The sequence below is a fragment of the mitochondrial genome of Pseudoliparis swirei (genome assembly GCF_029220125.1).
Source record: "Pseudoliparis swirei mitochondrion, complete genome".
NCBI lineage: Eukaryota > Metazoa > Chordata > Actinopteri > Perciformes > Liparidae > Pseudoliparis > Pseudoliparis swirei.
The window spans coordinates 1-16,593 of NC_063120.1; the positions used below are offsets into that span (position 1 = coordinate 1).

Genomic DNA, 16,593 nt, shown 5'->3' on the forward strand with positions numbered 1-16,593 from the left:
AATAAAGTCAGCTAATAAAGCTTTTGGGCCCATACCCCAAATATGTTGGTTAAACCCCCTCCTTTACTAATGAACCCTTACATCTTAGCCACCATATTTTTTAGTTTAGGCCTGGGGACTACAATCACATTCGCTAGCTCCCACTGACTTCTTGCCTGAATAGGTCTTGAAATAAACACTCTTGCCATTCTTCCTTTAATAGCCCAACACCACCACCCCCGAGCAGTAGAAGCTACTACTAAATATTTTCTTATACAAGCAATAGGTGCTGCAACACTACTATTTGCAAGTATCACTAACACATGACTCACCGGCCAATGAGATATCCAACAAATATCTCACCCTCTCCCTATCACCCTTATTACTTTAGCCCTAGCATTAAAAATTGGTCTTGCTCCTTTACACTCTTGACTCCCCGAAGTCCTTCAAGGATTAAATCTTACCACAGGACTCATTTTATCTACTTGACAAAAACTAGCACCCTTTGCACTAATTATACAAATTCAACCCACTAACTCAACACTCCTTATTATCCTAGGCCTTGCCTCAACCCTTGTTGGAGGCTGAGGGGGCTTAAATCAAACACAACTACGTAAAATTTTAGGTTATTCTTCTATCGCTCATCTTGGGTGAATAATTTTAATTATTCAATTCTCCCCCTCTCTAACACTTCTTACTCTTTTTATTTACATCATAATAACCTTTTCAATCTTCCTTGTATTTAAACTTAACAATTCAACCAATATTAACACCCTAGCCATCTCTTCAACCAAAATTCCAACACTAATAGCCTTAACACCCCTAATTCTTATATCTCTAGGGGGTCTCCCACCACTTTCAGGATTCATGCCCAAATGACTTATTCTACAAGAATTAACTAAACAAGATTTAGCCCTAACTGCCACCTTAGCAGCACTAACAACGCTCCTTAACTTATACTACTACCTTCGTCTTTCTTATACCCTAGCTCTTACAATAGCACCAAACAATACAGCCAGCACAACYCCCTGACGTCTTCCCTCCCTACAAATAACAACGCTCCTTGCCATTACGACAGCCCTTACTCTACTTCTACTACCCCTAACCCCTTCTATAACAACCTTATTAACCCTCTAAGAGACTTAGGCTAATATAAAACCAAGAGCCTTCAAAGCCCTAAATGAAAGTGAAAATCCCTCAGTCCCTGATAAAACTTGCAGGACACTAACCCACATCTTCTGTACGCAAAACAGACACTTTAATTAAGCTAAAACTTTTCTAGATGGGAAGGCTTCGATCCTACAAACTCTTAGTTAACAGCTAAACGCTCAAACCAAGGAGCCTCCATCTACCTTTCCCTCGCCTGTCGAACAAGTATAGGCGAGGGAAAGCCCCAGCAAATATTAATCTGCGTCTTAAGATTTGCAATCTTATATGTTACACCATGGGACTTTGATAGGAAGAGGGCTTTAACCTCTGTCTATGGGATTACAATCCACCGCTTACTCAGCCATCCTACCTGTGGCCATCACACGATGATTCTTTTCGACTAATCACAAAGACATTGGCACCCTTTATCTAGTATTTGGTGCTTGAGCTGGGATGGTGGGAACAGGCCTGAGTTTATTAATTCGAGCCGAACTTAGCCAACCCGGAGCCCTTTTAGGCGACGATCAAATTTACAACGTAATTGTCACAGCACATGCCTTCGTAATAATTTTCTTTATAGTAATACCAATTATAATCGGAGGTTTCGGAAATTGACTCGTCCCCCTAATGATTGGTGCCCCTGATATAGCCTTTCCTCGAATAAATAATATAAGCTTTTGGCTTCTTCCACCCTCTTTCTTACTCCTTCTTGCCTCTTCTGGTGTAGAAGCAGGGGCCGGAACCGGGTGAACCGTCTACCCTCCCCTTGCTGGTAATTTAGCCCATGCTGGAGCTTCTGTAGACCTAACAATTTTTTCTCTACATTTAGCAGGAATCTCTTCAATTCTTGGGGCAATTAATTTTATTACAACCATCATCAACATGAAACCCCCTGCTATATCTCAATATCAGACCCCTCTTTTCGTATGGTCCCTACTCATTACCGCTGTACTTCTCCTTCTCTCTCTCCCCGTCCTTGCTGCCGGCATCACCATGCTTCTAACAGATCGTAACCTTAACACAACATTCTTTGACCCCGCAGGGGGCGGAGACCCAATTCTCTACCAACACCTTTTCTGATTCTTTGGCCATCCCGAAGTTTATATTCTTATTCTCCCCGGCTTCGGAATAGTTTCCCATATTGTAGCATATTACTCTGGCAAAAAAGAACCTTTTGGCCACATAGGAATGGTTTGAGCCATAATAGCTATCGGATTTCTAGGCTTTATCGTATGAGCACACCACATATTTACAGTAGGAATAGATGTAGACACTCGTGCTTATTTTACCTCCGCCACAATAATTATCGCTATCCCTACAGGCGTTAAAGTCTTTAGCTGACTTGCTACTTTACATGGGGGCTCTATTAAATGAGAAACCCCCCTTCTATGAGCTCTTGGATTTATCTTTCTTTTTACCGTCGGGGGCCTAACAGGCATTATCCTTGCCAATTCATCTCTTGACATTGTTTTACATGATACCTACTATGTAGTTGCCCACTTCCACTATGTCTTATCTATGGGGGCTGTTTTCGCCATCATAGCTGGTTTTGTACACTGATTTCCACTTTTCTCAGGCTATTCTCTTCACAGTACATGAACAAAAGCCCACTTCGGCATCATATTTTTGGGTGTCAATCTCACTTTCTTCCCCCAGCACTTTCTCGGCTTAGCCGGGATACCTCGACGATATTCAGATTACCCAGACGCCTACACCTTATGAAATACTGTTTCTTCCATCGGGTCTCTAATCTCATTAATCGCAGTCCTCATATTTTTATTCATTATCTGAGAAGCATTTGCTGCTAAACGTGAAGTCCTAGCAGTACCTCTCTCAGCCAACAATGTCGAATGACTACACGGCTGCCCTCCTCCCTACCATACTTTTGAAGAGCCCGCATTTGTTTTATCCCACTAAAAATGCCGAGAAAAGGAAGAATTGAACCCCCATAAACTGGTTTCAAGCCAGTCACATAACCACTCTGTCATTTTCTTTATAAGACGCTAGTAAAACAGCACATTACACAGCCTTGTCGAGACTGAGTTGCGAGTTAAAGTCCCGCGTGTCTTTTCCTTAATGGCCCACCCCACCCAACTAGGATTTCAAGATGCAGCTTCACCTGTAATAGAAGAACTTCTTCATTTTCATGATCATACTTTAATAGTCGTATTCCTTATTAGCACTTTAGTACTTTACATTATTGTAGCAATAGTCTCTACTAAATTAACTAACAAATTTATCCTAGATTCTCAAGAAATCGAGATTATCTGAACAATCCTCCCAGCAATTATCCTTATTTTAATTGCCCTTCCTTCCTTACGCATTCTTTACCTTATAGAAGAAATCAACAGCCCCCTTCTTACTATTAAAGCTGTAGGCCATCAATGATACTGAAGCTACGAATACACAGATTATGAAGACCTAGGCTTTGATGCTTACATAGTCCCAACCCAAGATCTAAACCCCGGAGAATTCCGACTATTAGAAGCCGATAATCGAATAATTGTACCCGTAGAATCCCCCATTCGAATACTAGTCTCTGCTGATGATGTCCTTCATTCCTGAGCTGTACCTTCCCTCGGAATCAAAATAGATGCAGTCCCTGGACGTTTAAATCAAACAGCCTTCATTACCTCTCGTCCTGGCATTTTCTTTGGGCAATGCTCCGAGATTTGCGGGGCAAATCACAGTTTTATGCCCATCGTAATTGAAGCAATTCCCCTAGAACATTTTGAAAACTGATCCTCTCAAATATTTAAAGACGCCTCGCTAAGAAGCTAAACAGAAAACAGCATTAGCCTTTTAAGCTAAAGATTGGTGACTCTCGACCACCCTTAACGACATGCCACAACTCAACCCCACACCTTGATTTGCAATTCTAATTTTCTCTTGATTAACTTTCCTAATTATTCTTCCCCCTAAAGTGATTGCTCATACTTTCCCAAATGAACCAACCCTACAAAGCGCTAAAAAACCCCAAACAAACTCCTGAACCTGACCATGACAGTAAGCCTTTTTGACCAATTTATAAGTCCCTCATATCTAGGAATCCCCCTAGCAGCTCTAGCTATTTCTCTTCCTTGATTAATATTCCCTGCCCCTTCAACTCGATGATTAAATAATCGCTTACTCTCCCTTCAAGCATGATTTATTAACCGGTTTACTCAACAACTTCTTCTTCCCTTAAATCTTGAGGGGCATAAATGAGCTACCTTACTAGCCTCCTTAATAATTTTTCTAGTCTCTCTAAATTTATTAGGCTTACTCCCATATACTTTTACACCTACTACACAACTTTCTTTAAATCTAGGCATTGCCACCCCCCTATGACTTGCAACCGTAATCATCGGAATACGAAATCAACCAACACACGCCCTAGGACACCTTCTTCCAGAAGGTACCCCAACCCCTCTTATTCCTATCCTTATCATCATTGAAACAATTAGCTTATTCATCCGTCCCCTGGCCCTAGGAGTTCGACTAACCGCTAACCTAACTGCTGGCCATCTATTAATTCAACTTATCTCAACAGCTGCATTCTCTCTCTCTTCCTCAATACCAACTATTGCCCTATTAACAGCTACTACCCTTATTATACTCACCCTTCTAGAAATTGCTGTTGCCATAATTCAAGCTTACGTATTTGTTCTTCTTTTAACCCTTTATCTTCAAGAAAACGTCTAATGGCCCACCAAGCACACGCATATCACATAGTAGACCCGAGCCCTTGACCCCTAACCGGGGCCATCGCTGGCCTATTAATAACCTCAGGTCTTGCAATCTGATTCCATTTTCAATCTACAATCCTCATAACCCTGGGACTAGCCCTTCTTTTACTCACTATATACCAGTGGTGACGAGACATCGTACGAGAAAGTACATTTCAAGGACACCACACACCCCCCGTTCAAAAAGGACTCCGTTATGGCATGATTCTCTTTATTACCTCAGAAATTTTCTTCTTTCTTGGCTTCTTTTGAGCTTTCTACCACGCAAGTCTTGCACCCACCCCTGAACTAGGGGGGTACTGACCCCCCACAGGCATCACCATTCTTGACCCTTTTGAAGTCCCCCTACTTAATACTGCTGTTCTTCTCGCATCTGGTGTTACAGTCACCTGAGCTCACCACAGTATCATAGAAAAAGCACGAAAACAAACAATCCAATCCCTGACATTAACAATTCTACTTGGCTTCTATTTCACATTTCTTCAAGGCTTAGAATATTATGAAGCCCCATTTACAATCGCAGACGGGGTATACGGCGCCACCTTTTTTGTTGCCACTGGTTTCCACGGACTTCATGTCATTATTGGCTCTATCTTCTTAACTATCTGTCTTATTCGTCAAATTCTTTACCACTTTACATCTCAACACCACTTCGGATTTGAAGCAGCAGCATGATACTGACACTTCGTAGATGTCGTATGACTATTCCTATACATCTCCATCTATTGATGAGGCTCTTAATTTTTCTAGTACTAAATAATAATATAAGTGACTTCCAATCACCCGATCTTGGTTAAAGCCCAAGGAAAGATAATGAATTTAATTGCAGTTGTAGTAACTATTGCAACCCTTCTCACTATACTCTTAGCTCTCGTATCTTTTTGAATCCCCCAGATAACCCCTGACTATGTAAAACTCTCCCCATACGAATGTGGATTTGACCCTTCAAACTCTGCTCGTTTACCTTTCTCCCTTCGGTTCTTTTTAATCGCAATCCTTTTTTTATTGTTCGATCTAGAAATTGCCCTGCTTCTTCCACTGCCCTGAGGCAACCAACTAACATCCCCCGTACTGACTCTCTTTTGAGCCACTACTATTCTTATTCTTCTTACTTTAGGCTTAATTTACGAATGACTTCAAGGCGGCCTAGAATGAGCTGAATAGATAATTAGTTTAAAAAAACCTTTGATTTCGACTCAAAAACTTGTGGTTAAAATCCACAATAATCTAATGACCCCTGCTCACTTTACCTTTTCTTCAGCCTTTATATTAGGTCTGACCGGCTTAGCCTTTCATCGAGCCCACTTACTTTCTGCCCTTCTATGTTTAGAAGGAATAATACTAACCCTATTTATTGCCCTCTCTATTTGAACCTTACAACTCGGGGCTCTAACCGTCTCTACAGCCCCAATTCTTTTACTAGCATTTTCAGCCTGTGAAGCAAGTGCCGGCCTTGCCCTTCTAGTCGCTACTACGCGTACTCACAATACCACTCGGCTACAAAGCCTAAACCTTCTCCAATGTTAAAAATTCTAATTCCCACTCTTATGCTTATTCCCACTACTTGAACAACTACCCCCAAATGACTTTGACCAACCACTCTCGGTCACAGTCTACTAATTGCTTTTTTTAGCCTATTATGGCTTACCAACATAACAGAGACCGGCTGGGCTACTCTTAACTCCCTCATAGCTACAGATTCTCTATCTACCCCTCTCTTAGTATTAACCTGTTGACTACTCCCCCTTATAATTCTAGCAAGTCAAAACCACACAGCATCTGAACCCCTAAATCGACAACGTATCTATATTACCCTTCTGACCTCCCTACAAATTTTTCTCATTCTAGCTTTCGGGGCCACCGAAATTATTATATTTTATATTATATTTGAAGCTACCTTAATCCCCACCCTAATCCTAATTACTCGCTGAGGCAGCCAAGCTGAACGCTTAAATGCAGGAGTCTATTTTCTTTTTTATACTCTAGCCGGATCATTACCCCTCCTTATTGCCCTCCTACTCCTTCAAAATAACACAGGTACTTTGTCACTTCTAACTATTCAATACACCAACCCGATAGAACTAACATCTTACGCCCATAAATTATGATGGGCTGGCTGTCTCATAGCCTTTCTAGTAAAAATACCACTATACGGCGTCCATCTCTGACTTCCAAAAGCACACGTCGAAGCACCCATTGCAGGTTCTATAATCCTAGCTGCTGTACTCCTCAAATTAGGAGGTTACGGAATAATACGAATAATTGTCATACTTGAACCACTTACTAAAGAATTAAGCTACCCCTTTATTGTCTTTGCCCTATGAGGTGTAATCATAACAGGGTCTATCTGTTTACGTCAAACAGATTTAAAATCTCTTATTGCCTACTCCTCCGTAAGTCACATAGGCCTAGTTGTAGCTGGCATTCTTACCCAAACCCCCTGAGGATTTACCGGGGCCCTAATTCTTATAATCGCCCATGGGCTAGCATCTTCAATACTTTTCTGTCTTGCTAATACAAACTATGAACGCACCCATAGTCGAACCATACTATTAGCTCGAGGCTTACAAATAGTCCTACCTTTAATAGTAACCTGATGATTCATTGCCAGCCTTGCTAATTTAGCACTCCCCCCTCTCCCAAATCTTATAGGAGAACTAATAATCATTACCTCCCTATTCAACTGATCTTGATGAACCATCATCTTAACAGGCACAGGTACCCTTATCACAGCAGGCTATTCCTTATACATATTCCTTATAACACAACGAGGCCCTTTACCAGCACACATCATTGCCCTAACCCCCTCTTACACACGAGAACACTTACTTATGGCCCTTCACATTCTTCCACTACTCTTACTAATCCTAAAACCTGAACTAGTTTGAGGATGAACCTCATGTAGATATAGTTTTAATAAAAATATTAGATTGTGATTCTAAAGATAGGAGTTAAAACCCCCTTACCCACCGAGAGAGGCTCGCAGCAACGTAAACTGCTAATTTCCGTAACCCTAGTTGAATCCCAGGGCTCACTCAATTGCTTCTAAAGGATACAGCTCATCCGTTGGTCTTAGGAACCAAAAACTCTTGGTGCAAGTCCAAGTAGTAGCTATGCATCTCACTTCTCTCATAATAACTTCGAGCTTAGTTATTATTTTTGCTCTCCTAGTCTTTCCCCTTCTTTCAACCCTCACACCCAACATTAAACCCCTAAACTGAGCAACCACACATGTCAAAACATCTGTAAAACTCAGCTTCTTCATTAGTCTCCTTCCCCTATTTATTTTCTTAAACGAAGGGGCAGAAACAATCATTACCTCCTGGACATGAATAAACACCACCTGCTTTAATATTAATATCAGCCTTAAATTCGATCAATACTCTATTATTTTCATCCCTATTGCCCTTTATGTAACCTGATCTATTCTTGAATTCGCATTATGATATATACACACAGACCCCAATATAAACCGGTTCTTCAAATATCTTCTGATTTTCCTTATCTCTATACTTATTTTAGTAACAGCAAACAATATATTCCAACTATTTATCGGCTGAGAAGGAGTAGGCATTATATCCTTTCTCCTCATTGGTTGATGATCCGGACGAACCGACGCTAACACCGCTGCCCTTCAAGCAGTTTTATACAACCGAGTAGGAGATATTGGACTGATCTTTGCCATAGCCTGAATAGCCACAAACCTAAACTCTTGAGAAATAGAACAAATTTTTATTACTTCTAAAGATTTTAATCTTACCTTTCCACTTCTCGGCTTAATTCTCGCTGCCACCGGCAAATCCGCCCAATTTGGTCTTCACCCTTGACTGCCAACTGCCATAGAAGGCCCTACGCCAGTCTCTGCCCTACTTCACTCGAGCACTATAGTTGTCGCTGGCATTTTTCTCCTCGTACGAATAAGCCCACTCTTAGAAAATAATCAAATTACTTTAACTACTTGCCTATGCTTAGGGGCACTTACTACCCTCTTTACAGCCACCTGTGCTCTCACACAAAACGACATCAAAAAAATCATTGCTTTTTCAACATCCAGCCAACTAGGCCTAATAATAGTAACTATTGGACTCAACCAACCTCAACTCGCTTTTTTACACATCTGCACCCATGCTTTCTTCAAAGCAATACTTTTTCTCTGCTCCGGGGCCATCATTCACAACTTAAATAATGAACAAGACATCCGCAAAATGGGGGGAATACACTATCTTACCCCATTTACTTCTTCTTGTTTAACAATTGGAAGCCTCGCTCTAGCCGGAACCCCCTTTCTAGCAGGCTTTTTTTCAAAAGATGCAATCATTGAAGCCCTAAACACATCCAACCTAAACGCCTGAGCCCTCACCCTCACCCTTTTAGCCACCTCTTTTACAGCTATCTACAGCCTTCGAATAATTTTTTATGTCTCTATAGGACACCCCCGATTCAATAGTCTTTCCCCTATTAACGAAAATAACAAAACCCTGATTAACCCTATTAAACGTTTAGCCTGAGGAAGTATTATTACTGGCCTTCTTCTTTCCTCTAACATATTTCCCCTCAAAACCCCTATCATAACTATAACCCCCTTACTTAAACTAACCGCCCTAATTATTACAGTAACCGGATTACTTTTAGCCCTAGAACTAGCTTCTCTTACAAGTAAACAACACCAAACAAACCCTAACTTAACCCTTCATCATTTTTCCAACATACTAGGATTCTTCCCCTCCATCATTCACCGTTTCTCCCCTAAAATCAACTTAATACTCGGACAAATAGTCGCCAATCAAATAATTGATCAAACCTGACTTGAAAAAATAGGCCCAAAAACCATCGCTACCTCCAACTTCCCTCTAATTATCATTATCAGCAACTCCCAACAAGGCATAATTAAAACATACTTGGCTTTCTTTCTACTTACTATTACCCTTGCCCTTATTTTAACAATAAATTAAACTGCACGAAGACTTGCCCATCCTAAACCTCGAGTTAATTCTAAAACTACAAACAACGTAAGCAAAAGCACCCAAGCACTTACTACCACTATCCACCCCCCTACTGAATATATTAAAGCTACCCCACTAATATCCCCCCGAAATACAGAAAACCCCCCAATTTCATCAACAGGAACTCAAGACGCCCCATATCAACCCCCCCATACTATACTTGAAATCCCCACCACCACCATAATATACATAACTATATATATTAAAACTGTCCGACTTCCTCAAGCCTCTGGAAAAGGTTCAGCAGCTAATGCTGTCGTATAAGCAAAAACTACCAATATTCCCCCTAAATAAATTAAAAACAAAACTAAACACAAAAACGGCCCTCCAAAGCCCGCTAATACCCCACACCCAACCCCCGCCACAACTACTAAACCCAAAGCAGCAAAATAAGGAGAAGGATTAGAAGCAACTGCTACTAACCCCAATACTAAGCTTAACAAAGAAAAAGATATAACATAAGTCATAATTCCTACCAGGACTTTAACCAGGACTAATGACTTGAAAAACCACCGTTGTAACTCAACTACAAGAACCCTTAATGACAAGCCTACGAAAAACCCATCCCCTACTAAAAATCGCCAATGACTCACTCCTAGATCTCCCAACACCCTCTAATATCTCAGTATGATGAAACTTCGGCTCTCTCCTGGGTCTTTGTTTAATTATCCAAATTCTTACAGGACTATTTCTTGCAATACACTATACATCTAGCATCAATACAGCCTTTATATCTGTAGACCATATTTGCCGGGACGTAAACTATGGCTGATTCATTCGAAACCTCCATGCTAACGGGGCCTCTTTTTTCTTTATCTGTATCTATATACACATTGGACGAGGTCTATACTACGGCTCTTCCTTATATAAAAATACTTGGACAGTCGGGGTTATACTTCTACTTCTTGTAATAATAACTGCCTTCGTAGGATACGTACTACCTTGAGGACAAATATCCTTTTGAGGAGCCACAGTTATTACCAACCTCCTTTCTGCAATTCCTTACATCGGCAATACTCTAGTACAATGAATTTGAGGCGGATTTTCTATTGACAATGCAACATTAAACCGATTTTTTACATTTCACTTCCTTTTTCCTTTTATCATTGCAGGACTTACCCTTATTCATCTTTTATTCCTTCACGAAACAGGCTCAACTAACCCCCTAGGCTTGAACTCAAACATAGATAAAATCTCCTTTCACCCCTATTTTGCATATAAAGATCTTCTAGGTTTTGCAACTTTAATTTTTGCTCTCACAACTTTAACTGTATTCATCCCCAACTTACTAACAGACCCAGACAATTTTACCCCAGCAAACCCCCTAATAACCCCTCCCCACATCAAACCTGAATGATACTTTTTATTCGCCTACGCCATCCTACGATCAATCCCCAATAAACTAGGAGGTGTCTTAGCCCTCCTTACTTCCATTCTAGTACTTTTAGTAGTCCCCTTCCTTCACACGTCAAAACAACGAGCCATAACTTTCCGACCTTTTACTCAACTCTTATTTTGGGTACTAATTGCAAACCTTGCAATTCTTACATGAATCGGAGGAATGCCCGTAGAAGACCCCTACATTATCATCGGCCAAATTGCCTCAGTACTATACTTCTCTTTATTTCTAGTAATATTCCCCCTTACCGGCTTCATAGAGAATAAAATCACATAATAATCTTGCAATAGTAGCTCAGCCTCAGAGCCTCGGTCTTGTAAACCGGATGCCGAGGGTTAAAATCCCCCCTTTTGCTCAAAAAAAGGAGATTTTAACTCCCACCCCTAACCCCCAAAGCTAGGATTCTAAACTAAACTATTCTTTGATTAAATTTAACAATCAAGATCTAAAATACATCTCCAATCTAAAAACCTAAAAACTTAGCATTCAAAAACTCTAAAAATCTAAAATATAAAATAAAATATAAAATATAAAATAAAATAAAATAAACTTAACATTTGATAATACTTAACTAATCGACTCAATAAGAGGCTAGCATCGGTTGATCCTTGCTTCTTTCGGTTATTGAAGGTGAGGGACAAGTATTCGTGGGGGTTTCACGTGGTGAATTATTCCCGGCATTTGGTTCCTCCTTCAGGGTCACAAATTGATGTTATCGCTCTAACGTCCACCGACACTTGCATAAGTTAATGTTCGAAACCTTAAGCGAGAAACCACCAAAAGTGATCTCTTTTGGGTTATCGGTTTTTTTTTTTCTCCTTTCATCTTGCATTACAAAGTGCAAGCGTCAAAAACAGACAAGATCAAGAACATCTTTGCCTTCCTTAGCAAGTAAATATTACCCAAGTCAATTGACAAGATGATGATATGTTAAAGGATATTTTTCGTAGGTTTGCATAACTGATTTCTAGAGCATAATATATTTATAAGTTTTGAAAATGAAAAATATTATTTTTCTCTTTTTTTGAAATATTTTTCTCTTTTTTGAAATATTTTTCTCTTTTTTTGAAATATTTTATTTTATTTTAATAATTATTTTTTAATTTTTTTTAATTTTAATAATTTTTTAAAAATATTATTATCTTTATGGTTTTTTTAGGTGAAAATCCCCCCCCCCCCTTAGACCCCCAGACATGACTATTATTCCTGAAAACCCCCCGTAAACAGGAAAGCCACGACTAGTTTTTTTGCCCTATTTCTGGTCTATTTTATGCTTATTACATTATTGAAACCGCAAATTTTGTTTTCGTAACTTAATTAAAGTATAACACTGAAAATGTTAAAATGGACCCTAAAAAGTCCCGCAGATACAAAAGTTTGGTCCTAACTTTACTATCAACTTTAGATAAATTTATACATGCAAGTATCCGCACTCCTGTGAGAATGCCCTACAGTCCCCCGTTCGGAGACAAGGAGCAGGTATCAGGCACATCATCAAGCCCACAACACCTTGTTTAGCCACACCCTCAAGGGAACTCAGCAGTGATAAATATTAAGCCATAAGTGAAAACTTGACTTAGTTAAAACTAAAAGGGCCGGTAAAACTCGTGCCAGCCACCGCGGTTATACGAGCGGCTCAAGTTGAAAGACACCGGCGTAAAGCGTGGTTAAATTAAAATTCAAACTAAAGTTAAACATCTTCAAGACTGTTATACGTATCCGAAGACGGGAGCCTCAATCACGAAAGTAACTTTATATAAACTGACCCCACGAAAGCTATAGCACAAACTGGGATTAGATACCCCACTATGCCTAGCCATAAACATTGATAGCACAATACCCCCGCTATCCGCCAGGGAACTACGAGCAGCAGCTTAAAACCCAAAGGACTTGGCGGTGCTTTAGACCCACCTAGAGGAGCCTGTTCTAAAACCGATAACCCCCGTTCAACCTCACCCTTCCTTGTTTTCCCCGCCTATATACCGCCGTCGTCAGCTTACCCTATGAAGGATAAATAGTAAGCTAAACTGGTACAACCTAAAACGTCAGGTCGAGGTGTAGCGTATGAAAGGGGAAGAAATGGGCTACATTCGCTATTTTAGCGAATACGAAACATGTACTGAAACGTATATTCGAAGGAGGATTTAGCAGTAAGCGGAAAATAGAGCGTCCCCCTGAAACTGGCCCTGAAGCACGCACACACCGCCCGTCACTCTCTCCAAAATTAACGCCAAGTTAACTAAAACCTAATTAAACAAATAGAAGAGACAAGTCGTAACATGGTAAGTGTACCGGAAGGTGCACTTGGAATAATCAAAGTGTAGCTAAATTAGAAAAGCATCTCCCTTACACTGAGAAATTACCTGTGCAAATCAGATCACCTTGATGCTCAACAGCTAGCCTCCTCCCCCCACAATTTCAACACACCCCTATTAATACCCCCAAATACCCCCATATTTATTTTTAACAAAACATTTTTCCCCCTTAGTATAGGTGACAGAAAAGGAACCTCCAGCGCAATAGAAAAAGTACCGTAAGGGAATGCTGAAAGAGAAATGAAATAACCCAGTAAAGCCTTAAAAAGCAGAGATTAATTCTCGTACCTTTTGCATCATGATTTAGTGAGTGTTCCCCAAGCAAAGCGTACTTTAGTTTGACACCCCGAAACTATGTGAGCTACTTCAAGACAGCCTATTAATAGGGCTAACCCGTCTCTGTGGCAAAAGAGTGGGAAGAGCTTTGAGTAGAGGTGACAAACCTACCGAACCTAGTTATAGCTGGTTGTCCAAGAAATGAATAGAAGTTCAGCCTCTAAGCTTCTTCTTTCACCTGAACTTAATCCCTTTAGATGTATTAAAGAAACTAAGAGAGTTAGTCAAAGGGGGTACAGCTCCTTTGAATTAAGACACAACTTTAACAGGAGGGTAAAGATCATAATAACCAAAGCTAGACATTTTGGTGGGCCTAAAAGCAGCCACCCCCTTAGAAAGCGTTAAAGCTCAAACATATTACTTATACCTTCTTATCCTGATCAATAAATCTCACCCCCCTAACCATACTGGACCCTCCCATGCCTACATGGGTGTGATTATGCTAATATGAGTAATAAGAGAGCCCCGCCTCTCTCCCTGCACACGTGTACCTCGGAACAGACAACCCACCGACCATTAACGATCCCAAACAAAGAGGGCAGTAGATCATAAACTAAAGACCTGGTAAAATATCTATAAATTAATCGTTAACCCTACACAGGTGTACCCCAAGGAAAGACTTAAAGAAAGAGAAGGAACTCGGCAAACATCTTAAGCCTCGCCTGTTTACCAAAAACATCGCCTCTTGTACCCCCTAAAATAAGAGGTCCTGCCTGCCCTGTGACTATTTGTTTAACGGCCGCGGTATTTTAACCGTGCAAAGGTAGCGCAATCACTTGTCTTTTAAATAAAGACCCGTATGAATGGCATAACGAGGGCTTAACTGTCTCCTCTTTCAAGTCAATGAAACTGATCTTTCCGTGCAGAAGCGGAAATTTAAACATAAGACGAGAAGACCCTATGGAGCTTTAGACACTATGACAGCTTACATAAATACCTCAAAATAAAGAGGAAAGAAAACTAAATAAGCTCTGCCCTAATGTCTTTGGTTGGGGCGACCACGGGAAATTAAATACCCCCCACGTGGAGCGGGAGAACTCCTCCTACAACTAAGAGTTACAACTCTAATAAACAAAAATTCTGACCAACAAGATCCGGCAATGCCGATCAACGGACCGAGTTACCCTAGGGATAACAGCGCAATCCTCTTTTAGAGCCCATATCGACAAGGGGGTTTACGACCTCGATGTTGGATCAGGACATCCTAATGGTGCAGCCGCTATTAAGGGTTCGTTTGTTCAACGATTAAAGTCCTACGTGATCTGAGTTCAGACCGGAGTAATCCAGGTCAGTTTCTATCTATGCTATACTTTTTTCTAGTACGAAAGGACCGAAAAGAGAGGGCCTCTGCCTAAGACACGCCCTCCCCCTACCTAATGAAATCAACTAAAGTAGACAAAAGGGCATGCCCTTATGCCTGAGAAAAAGGCCCGTCAAGGTGGCAGAGCTCGGTAATTGTAAAAGATCTAAGCTCTTTCAACAGAGGTTCAACCCCTCTCCTTAACACCCCGTTTAGGTATAGACCCACAAAAACCTAGGATCTTATGAGGTTAAAACCTCTTCTTAACAATAACTTTCACAATCATAACAAATATTATTAATCCTCTCACCCTTATAATCCCCATTCTCCTGGCCGTAGCTTTTCTTACTCTTATTGAACGAAAACTACTAGGATACATACAATTACGAAAAGGGCCAAATCTTATAGGACCCTATGGCTTACTTCAACCTTTCGCTGATGGCTTAAAACTCTTTATTAAAGAGCCCATCCGTCCTTCATCTTCTACCCCAATAATATTTATCCTTACACCCATCCTTGCTCTTGTCCTAGCCCTTACTATATGAACCCCCCTACCTCTTCCATACCCTATTATTGACCTAAACCTAGGCATTCTTTTTATCCTCGCCCTATCTAGCCTAGCCGTTTACTCCATTCTCGGTTCAGGATGGGCATCTAATTCAAAATACGCCCTCATAGGAGCTCTCCGAGCTGTAGCCCAAACTATCTCTTACGAAGTGAGTTTAGGACTCATTTTACTAAGCATCGTTATCTTTGCCGGAGGCTACACACTACAAACATTCAATACAGCTCAAGAAAGTATTTGATTAATTTTACCCGCATGACCTTTAGCTGCCATATGATTTATCTCTACTTTAGCTGAAACTAACCGAGCCCCTTTTGATCTTACAGAAGGAGAATCCGAATTAGTATCTGGCTTCAATGTAGAATATGCTGGAGGTCAATTTGCTCTATTTTTCTTAGCAGAATACTCTAATATTCTTATAATAAATACCCTTTCTACTATCTTATTTCTAGGGGCCTCCCACATCCCAACCTTTCCAGAATTAACAACACTTAGCCTTATAACTAAAGCAGTACTTCTCTCTCTTATATTCTTATGAGTCCGAGCCTCCTACCCCCGCTTACGTTATGACCAACTCATACACCTCCTCTGAAAAAATTTCTTACCCCTAACCCTAGCCCTGGTTATTTGACATCTAGCCCTCCCTATTACTCTCACCGGTTTACCCCCACAAATATAACCCGGGGCTGTACCTGAAAAAGGACCACTTTGATAGAGTGACTTATGTGGGTTAAAATCCCTCCAACTCCTTAGAAAAAGGGGGCTCGAACCCCACCTAGAGAGATCAAAACCCTCAGTGCTTCCACTACACCATTTCCT

At 40.6% G+C, this 16,593-nt stretch overlaps 13 protein-coding genes and 24 non-coding genes across 37 annotated transcripts, besides 1 other annotated feature; 28 read left to right on the forward strand and 9 right to left on the reverse strand. All coding sequences in view use genetic code 2, as the record gives it.

Annotated features, from left to right (window-relative positions):
• Positions 1-69, forward strand: trnM(cau). The gene has a single exon. It is a non-coding gene; the product is annotated as a tRNA-Met (tRNA).
• On the forward strand, positions 70-1,115 carry ND2 (NADH dehydrogenase subunit 2). The gene has a single exon. A coding segment is annotated over exon 1 (1,046 nt).
• On the forward strand, positions 1,116-1,186 carry trnW(uca). Its single transcript has one exon. It is a non-coding gene; the product is annotated as a tRNA-Trp (tRNA).
• Position 1,187: 1 nt separating this feature from the next.
• Positions 1,188-1,256, reverse strand: trnA(ugc). The gene has a single exon. It is a non-coding gene; the product is annotated as a tRNA-Ala (tRNA).
• A 1-nt stretch (position 1,257) lies between these two features.
• trnN(guu) lies at positions 1,258-1,330 on the reverse strand. Its single transcript has one exon. It is a non-coding gene; the product is annotated as a tRNA-Asn (tRNA).
• Positions 1,331-1,367: 37 nt separating this feature from the next.
• On the reverse strand, positions 1,368-1,431 carry trnC(gca). Its single transcript has one exon. It is a non-coding gene; the product is annotated as a tRNA-Cys (tRNA).
• A 1-nt stretch (position 1,432) lies between these two features.
• trnY(gua) lies at positions 1,433-1,499 on the reverse strand. The gene has a single exon. It is a non-coding gene; the product is annotated as a tRNA-Tyr (tRNA).
• Position 1,500: 1 nt separating this feature from the next.
• On the forward strand, positions 1,501-3,045 carry COX1 (cytochrome c oxidase subunit I). Its single transcript has one exon. The coding sequence runs from the start codon at positions 1,501-1,503 to the stop codon at positions 3,043-3,045; it is 1,545 nt and encodes a 514-aa protein (YP_010373120.1).
• Positions 3,046-3,051: 6 nt separating this feature from the next.
• trnS(uga) lies at positions 3,052-3,122 on the reverse strand. The gene has a single exon. It is a non-coding gene; the product is annotated as a tRNA-Ser (tRNA).
• A 3-nt stretch (positions 3,123-3,125) lies between these two features.
• Positions 3,126-3,198, forward strand: trnD(guc). The gene has a single exon. It is a non-coding gene; the product is annotated as a tRNA-Asp (tRNA).
• A 6-nt stretch (positions 3,199-3,204) lies between these two features.
• On the forward strand, positions 3,205-3,895 carry COX2 (cytochrome c oxidase subunit II). The gene has a single exon. A coding segment is annotated over exon 1 (691 nt).
• On the forward strand, positions 3,896-3,969 carry trnK(uuu). The gene has a single exon. It is a non-coding gene; the product is annotated as a tRNA-Lys (tRNA).
• A 1-nt stretch (position 3,970) lies between these two features.
• ATP8 (ATP synthase F0 subunit 8) lies at positions 3,971-4,138 on the forward strand. The gene has a single exon. It carries the CDS (start codon positions 3,971-3,973, stop codon positions 4,136-4,138), a length of 168 nt encoding a protein of 55 aa, YP_010373122.1.
• ATP6 (ATP synthase F0 subunit 6) lies at positions 4,129-4,812 on the forward strand. Its single transcript has one exon. It carries the CDS (start codon positions 4,129-4,131, stop codon positions 4,810-4,812), a length of 684 nt encoding a protein of 227 aa, YP_010373123.1.
• On the forward strand, positions 4,812-5,596 carry COX3 (cytochrome c oxidase subunit III). The gene has a single exon. A coding segment is annotated over exon 1 (785 nt).
• Positions 5,597-5,669, forward strand: trnG(ucc). Its single transcript has one exon. It is a non-coding gene; the product is annotated as a tRNA-Gly (tRNA).
• ND3 (NADH dehydrogenase subunit 3) lies at positions 5,670-6,018 on the forward strand. Its single transcript has one exon. A coding segment is annotated over exon 1 (349 nt).
• Positions 6,019-6,086, forward strand: trnR(ucg). The gene has a single exon. It is a non-coding gene; the product is annotated as a tRNA-Arg (tRNA).
• Positions 6,087-6,383, forward strand: ND4L (NADH dehydrogenase subunit 4L). Its single transcript has one exon. The coding sequence runs from the start codon at positions 6,087-6,089 to the stop codon at positions 6,381-6,383; it is 297 nt and encodes a 98-aa protein (YP_010373126.1).
• On the forward strand, positions 6,377-7,757 carry ND4 (NADH dehydrogenase subunit 4). Its single transcript has one exon. A coding segment is annotated over exon 1 (1,381 nt).
• On the forward strand, positions 7,758-7,827 carry trnH(gug). Its single transcript has one exon. It is a non-coding gene; the product is annotated as a tRNA-His (tRNA).
• Positions 7,828-7,894, forward strand: trnS(gcu). The gene has a single exon. It is a non-coding gene; the product is annotated as a tRNA-Ser (tRNA).
• Positions 7,895-7,897: 3 nt separating this feature from the next.
• trnL(uag) lies at positions 7,898-7,969 on the forward strand. The gene has a single exon. It is a non-coding gene; the product is annotated as a tRNA-Leu (tRNA).
• On the forward strand, positions 7,970-9,808 carry ND5 (NADH dehydrogenase subunit 5). Its single transcript has one exon. The coding sequence runs from the start codon at positions 7,970-7,972 to the stop codon at positions 9,806-9,808; it is 1,839 nt and encodes a 612-aa protein (YP_010373128.1).
• On the reverse strand, positions 9,805-10,326 carry ND6 (NADH dehydrogenase subunit 6). Its single transcript has one exon. It carries the CDS (start codon positions 10,324-10,326, stop codon positions 9,805-9,807), a length of 522 nt encoding a protein of 173 aa, YP_010373129.1.
• Positions 10,327-10,395, reverse strand: trnE(uuc). Its single transcript has one exon. It is a non-coding gene; the product is annotated as a tRNA-Glu (tRNA).
• Positions 10,396-10,400: 5 nt separating this feature from the next.
• CYTB (cytochrome b) lies at positions 10,401-11,534 on the forward strand. Its single transcript has one exon. The coding sequence runs from the start codon at positions 10,401-10,403 to the stop codon at positions 11,532-11,534; it is 1,134 nt and encodes a 377-aa protein (YP_010373130.1).
• A 7-nt stretch (positions 11,535-11,541) lies between these two features.
• Positions 11,542-11,613, forward strand: trnT(ugu). Its single transcript has one exon. It is a non-coding gene; the product is annotated as a tRNA-Thr (tRNA).
• trnP(ugg) lies at positions 11,613-11,682 on the reverse strand. The gene has a single exon. It is a non-coding gene; the product is annotated as a tRNA-Pro (tRNA).
• Positions 11,683-12,560: a D loop (putative control region).
• trnF(gaa) lies at positions 12,561-12,628 on the forward strand. The gene has a single exon. It is a non-coding gene; the product is annotated as a tRNA-Phe (tRNA).
• rrn12 lies at positions 12,629-13,572 on the forward strand. Its single transcript has one exon. It is a non-coding gene; the product is annotated as a 12S ribosomal RNA (ribosomal RNA).
• Positions 13,573-13,644, forward strand: trnV(uac). The gene has a single exon. It is a non-coding gene; the product is annotated as a tRNA-Val (tRNA).
• Position 13,645: 1 nt separating this feature from the next.
• On the forward strand, positions 13,646-15,341 carry rrn16. The gene has a single exon. It is a non-coding gene; the product is annotated as a 16S ribosomal RNA (ribosomal RNA).
• On the forward strand, positions 15,342-15,415 carry trnL(uaa). Its single transcript has one exon. It is a non-coding gene; the product is annotated as a tRNA-Leu (tRNA).
• Positions 15,416-15,490: 75 nt separating this feature from the next.
• Positions 15,491-16,453, forward strand: ND1 (NADH dehydrogenase subunit 1). The gene has a single exon. The coding sequence runs from the start codon at positions 15,491-15,493 to the stop codon at positions 16,451-16,453; it is 963 nt and encodes a 320-aa protein (YP_010373131.1).
• Positions 16,454-16,456: 3 nt separating this feature from the next.
• trnI(gau) lies at positions 16,457-16,524 on the forward strand. Its single transcript has one exon. It is a non-coding gene; the product is annotated as a tRNA-Ile (tRNA).
• Position 16,525: 1 nt separating this feature from the next.
• trnQ(uug) lies at positions 16,526-16,593 on the reverse strand. The gene has a single exon. It is a non-coding gene; the product is annotated as a tRNA-Gln (tRNA).